The sequence below is a fragment of the Suricata suricatta genome, chromosome 8 (genome assembly GCF_006229205.1).
Source record: "Suricata suricatta isolate VVHF042 chromosome 8, meerkat_22Aug2017_6uvM2_HiC, whole genome shotgun sequence".
Taxonomy (NCBI): domain Eukaryota; kingdom Metazoa; phylum Chordata; class Mammalia; order Carnivora; family Herpestidae; genus Suricata; species Suricata suricatta.
The window spans coordinates 124,883,241-124,887,982 of NC_043707.1; the positions used below are offsets into that span (position 1 = coordinate 124,883,241).

Here is a 4,742-nt window from a genome sequence, read left to right on the forward strand (position 1 = left end):
AAAAAAAAAGAGTTCAGGAGGGTAACACTGGATTGGGGGCAGGTGAACTGGGGGAAACTCAGAGGTGTGGCTGTGTACCCAGGCACCTGGAGAGCTCGCCCTGCACTTGGCCATCAGAGTCGCCAACCAGGCCTCCCTGCCCCTGGTGGATTTCATCATCCAAAATGGGTGAGCACCTCCCTGCCCTTCGGCCCACCTCCTCATCCTCCCCCTTGTTCCTTCCTCTCCTCTGCTCCCCTTCCCCTTTCCCTTCTTCCCCCCCTGACTTTGACCCCTTCACATGTTCCCCTTCTCTCCTCCCTGTCCCCTCCCCCAGAGGTCAGCTGGATGCCAAGGCCACCGACGGGAACAGTGCTGTGCACTGTGCAGCTCTCCACAACCAGCCCGACTGCCTCAAGCTGCTGCTGAAAGGGAGAGCTTCCGTGGGCACAGGTGGGACTCCAGCACCTCCTCCACCAAACTTCCGGTTCCCTGCTCCCCCGCGTGTGGCCCTTCCTGCCTTCTTCCCAGATGGAGAGCACTAGTAACCAGCATGGCCTCTGCAGACAGACTTGGGTCCTAATCCTGGCTTGCCTCTGACCACCTCTGTGACCTTGGGATCTGTCCATTCATTTCTTGAACCTCAGCTTCCCCATGTGTAAAATGGGTATCATACCACGGACCAAGTAGAGCTGCTAAAAAGAGAAAATAAAAGACTGTTTCTGAAAGTACTTAAGCAAATAAATATTAGCTGAATTCAAATAACAGTGATTACAGTAGCCACTATTTACTGTTTAACATGTGCCTGGGAAGGTGCCAAGTGCTCTGTACGTGTTAACTCATTTAATCCTCCCAACAACCTCATCAGAAAGTTATAAGTACTATACTCATTTTGTAGATGAGACAGTCAAGGCCCAGAGAGGCTAAGCGACTTGCCCAAGACCACACAGCCAGGATGTAGCAGAGCCAAGATTCCAACACAGTCTGATTCCAGAGGCCCATCATAACCTCTAAGCTCTAATGTCTTTTGACCCTGACCATGACCCCTCACTTTACCCCTCACAGTGAACAAGGCAGGAGAGACAGCTCTGGACATAGCCAGGAAGAAGCAGCACAAGGAGTGTGAGGAGCTGGTGAGGTCTAGGAAAGGAGGGGAAGCCCCTGACCCTTTCTCTTCCTCTGCTGGGCCCCTGACCCTCTGAACTGCCAAGGCTCTGTTTTTGACAGCTGGAGCAGGCCCAGGCTGGGACCCTCGCCTTCCCTCTGCACGTGGACTACTCCTGGGGAGTCTCCACAGAGCCTGGCTCTGACAGTGAGGAGGAGGAAGAAGAGAAGGTGGGTCCCCACCCCATCTCGCAGGCCTTTGTTAGAGAGCAGAGGGAGGGAGCCAGATGGGACCTGGTGTGGGGAGGGGCGGGGCTGACCTGAAGGGACCTCACCATCCCTCACCCGTACTTTCACCCCTGCAGCGCTACTGTCTGAAGCCCCCAGCCCAGACCCGCTGGGCCAGCGGGAGGGTCGACCTCAGCAACAAGACGTATGAGACCATCGGCAGCCTGGAACCATCGACCCCCCAAAGCCAGAGCGAGCCCTCTCCCCCACCCTTGCCGGTCAAAAACCCTTCTCGGACCATGGTCCAAGGGCGTGCAGGACATGCCAGTGGAGGTATGATTGGCTGCCCAGAAAAATGCTCATCTACCACTTGCTGAGGGTCTACTGTTCACCAGCTCCCTGAGCTAAGGGAGCACGTGTGAGTCCATATCACCATCACAGTCTCTTGCCAGGCGAAAGAACAGAGACGTGAAGTAACATCCCCGAGATCCCACAGCTACTAACTCCCCAATGTGGGATTCAAACCCAGGTCTGTTTTATTCCAAATTCCTCAATGCTTTCCTTAAATAAAAAGAGAGAGAAGCATTTATTGACCATCCTCTGTGTCTCCAGTATTTGAGGGGCTACCGAGACACAGGCTGGTGGGGGAGATAAAAGTTGGCATGCAGTTCATTACAATAATAGACACCATGGTGTAGACTGTAAATCCCCGCCCCCAGCATCCACGCACAAAGAATGTACATCTCAAGAGGACAGGAATTTGAGTGTTCTGTGGATGAGTATTTCTCCTGCATGTAGTCCAGCACCTGGCTGTTCTCAAGAACTGTTTGTGGAATGAACAGCCTTGTTCTGGGAGCTCAAGGGAGGGAGGGAGGGTGTCCCGTTGGGACTGGGGAGTGGTTGAGGAAGGCGTCCTGTCTGGGTGGTGTCCGAGTTGAGCCTGGGGGGGGAGGTGAGCAGAAGAGTCCAGACTGAGGTGCAGAGGGAGCAGAAGCAGAAAGTGCATCAGTGTCGTCTGGCCATCATAGCAGATGAGACCGGGCCTGGGGCGGGAGGGGCTGAAGGGGACCACCGGAGAGGTGGGTGGCGTTGGGGAGTGGGGACCAGCCATAGACCCTAGAGGCCAAGGACTGCTTTGAAATTGAGGACAGGATAAGTGATAAAGACAGGCTTTATCACTTCTGATTCTAGATCATTCTGAAGTCCCCAGCCTGAGCTCAGAGCCCTCTGGAGCCCCTGAGAGCCTGGGCAGTCCAGCCTCCACCCCTTCCAGCCTCACAAGCCCAGGCGAAGCTGGAGGTCCCAGCCAGACTCCCCCACCGAGCTCTGAGGAGGGCCTCTGGGAGCCCCCTGGCCCCTCCCGACCCAGCCTGCCATCTGGAACCACCTCCACAGAGATGTATCCCCCGGTCAAGTTCAGGTGAGACCCCAGCTGGGCAAGTCTCCCTGGCCCCTCTGTGCATCATGTATTTCCCCGCGTGTCAGTGGAGCCTGAGGCCTGGGGTACGTCCCTGCTCTGAGGCCCGTGGCTCACACAGAATGCTAGCCCTTGAGTGCGGAGGATGTGTGGGCCCCCTGCCCCTCACACACTTGCTCCCGAGTCTGGCCCGGAGAGCTGGGAACAGCCTGGGACCCAGACTGCTGGAGGCCGAGTGGAAACGGCTCAGTCCCACCTGTGGGGCTTCTTCTAGAGACTCTTGGTGCCATCTCTGCTGTGTCCTCACCTCCAGCCCAGGATCCAAGCCTCCCTTCCCTATAAACAAGCCCTTTCAGTTTGCAGTTTGGGGGGTAGATACAGGGAAATCTCCAGAGCCCTTGGGAGGTCAGTTCTAGGCCTGGGAGCTTTCGGGGACTCTCTGCCCACCTGCTTAGGCCCCAGCCTATACCTTTTGCCCACACTAAGCGGCTCTCAGCACGAGGTCACCTTGGCCTTTCCCTGTCTTCCAGCTCCGAGAGCACCCGCTCCTACCGGCGGAGTGGGCTGGAGCCCGGAAGACCGTCCCTCAGCCAGGCAGCCTCTGCGCAGAAGGAACACGCCGGTATGAGCTCTGGAACCCTGGTTTGAGGGGCAGCGGCAGGACACGTGGAAGGCAGAGTTGGTCAACAGGAGGCACCTGGGGTGGGCGACCTCTTCCTGTGGCCAGGGTACATATGAGAGCAGGTGGCCACAATTTGTTCAGTCCCTGCCCTGGTGTCCCCCTCCTTCCACACTGCAGCCCAGGACACACGCAGCTGGGGAGAGCCCAGGCCTTGAGGGGTGGCAGAGGTGATGAGGCCCACGCCCTGGCCTCCCTCCCAGGGGGAAGGAGCAAACCCCTGTCAGCCGGGCTGGAGGCTCAGAGAAGGTCTCACTGCCCTGCCGATGAGGCAGGAAAGGGTGGCTGTGTACCGGCCCCTAGTTTGCCTAACTGTCCCCTTGTAGCAATCTGCTGAGACAGCCAGCTCCGAGGCATAGAGGCATGTGACAGGGACAAGGCAAGAGCTGTCATCCCTAATCCAGCTTCCTTCTGCTGGATCACAAAGTCCCTGACAGCTACCCCGAGTTAGCTGGGGAGCTGGGAGTGGGCACAGGACAGAGCCAGTAGGGCTGAGAATTTAAAACTGCTGTTCTTTGTCCCCCCGGGGACTCCTCAGGGGTGCCCGTGGCTGTCAGTGCCGGGAGCGGGACCCAGCAGGGGCGGGAGCCGGGTCTCCTGTGGAACCGTCATCCTCAGTCTTATCAGAGTCAGGCACCGGACACAAATCTGTGTCCACAATCAGGTATCTGTTGAGACGTGCATACTTAGAAGAGGCTGGGCTTCAGAGGATGGAGGCCTTGGAAAAGTGGCTTCATTTCTTTAAATGTTCCATTGTCTGTTAAATGGGGATAATTTTATCCATCCATGACTGGGCGGTGGTGAAACTGAGTGAGATAAACAGCTGGTATATAATAAAGGTACTTAGATGAGGCTCCTGGGTGATTCAATTGGCTAAGTGTCTGACTTCAGCTCAGGTCATGATCTCACAGTTTGTGGGCTCGAGCCCCGCATCGGGCTCCAAGCTGTCAGCACAGGAGCCTGCGCAGGATTCTGTGTCTCCTTCTTTCTCTGCCCTGCCCTGCTCATGCTCTGTCTTTCTCTCCCTCAAAAATAAATAAACATTAAACATTTTTTTCAATATATAATATAGGTACTTAGAAAATGTCATTTTTCATTCTTCTATCCCCAGGCTGGCTTCATTGAAGGAGAGGGCTCAAGAATCTGATTCTCCTGGAACTCTGTGCGGTCTTTGCGAGACTAGTTCCTTGCTGGCCTTTGCATGCCTGGACCACCCCCATGTTTGGACCCCAGTGGTCAGAGCTAGGCCTTGAGCCCACAAGACTGGAGAACTGAGGTGTCCGTTCTCTGGGGTCTTGCTCTCTCTGTCCCTTGTGCCTCTGTGGCTGGCCTTCC

At 56.1% G+C, this 4,742-nt stretch overlaps 1 protein-coding gene across 1 annotated transcript in view; it reads left to right on the forward strand.

The window, feature by feature from the left end:
- ASAP3 (ArfGAP with SH3 domain, ankyrin repeat and PH domain 3) overlaps positions 1-3,356 on the forward strand; it is a 45,240-nt gene extending 41,884 nt beyond the window's left edge. The window contains 8 exon segments of the mRNA XM_029945877.1: positions 83-168; positions 317-432; positions 1,045-1,112; positions 1,207-1,314; positions 1,449-1,644; positions 2,503-2,731; positions 3,259-3,295; positions 3,297-3,356. Of these exon segments, the coding sequence (XP_029801737.1) occupies positions 83-168; positions 317-432; positions 1,045-1,112; positions 1,207-1,314; positions 1,449-1,644; positions 2,503-2,731; positions 3,259-3,295; positions 3,297-3,356 (900 nt within the window).
- The last annotated feature ends 1,386 nt before the right edge of the window (positions 3,357-4,742 follow it).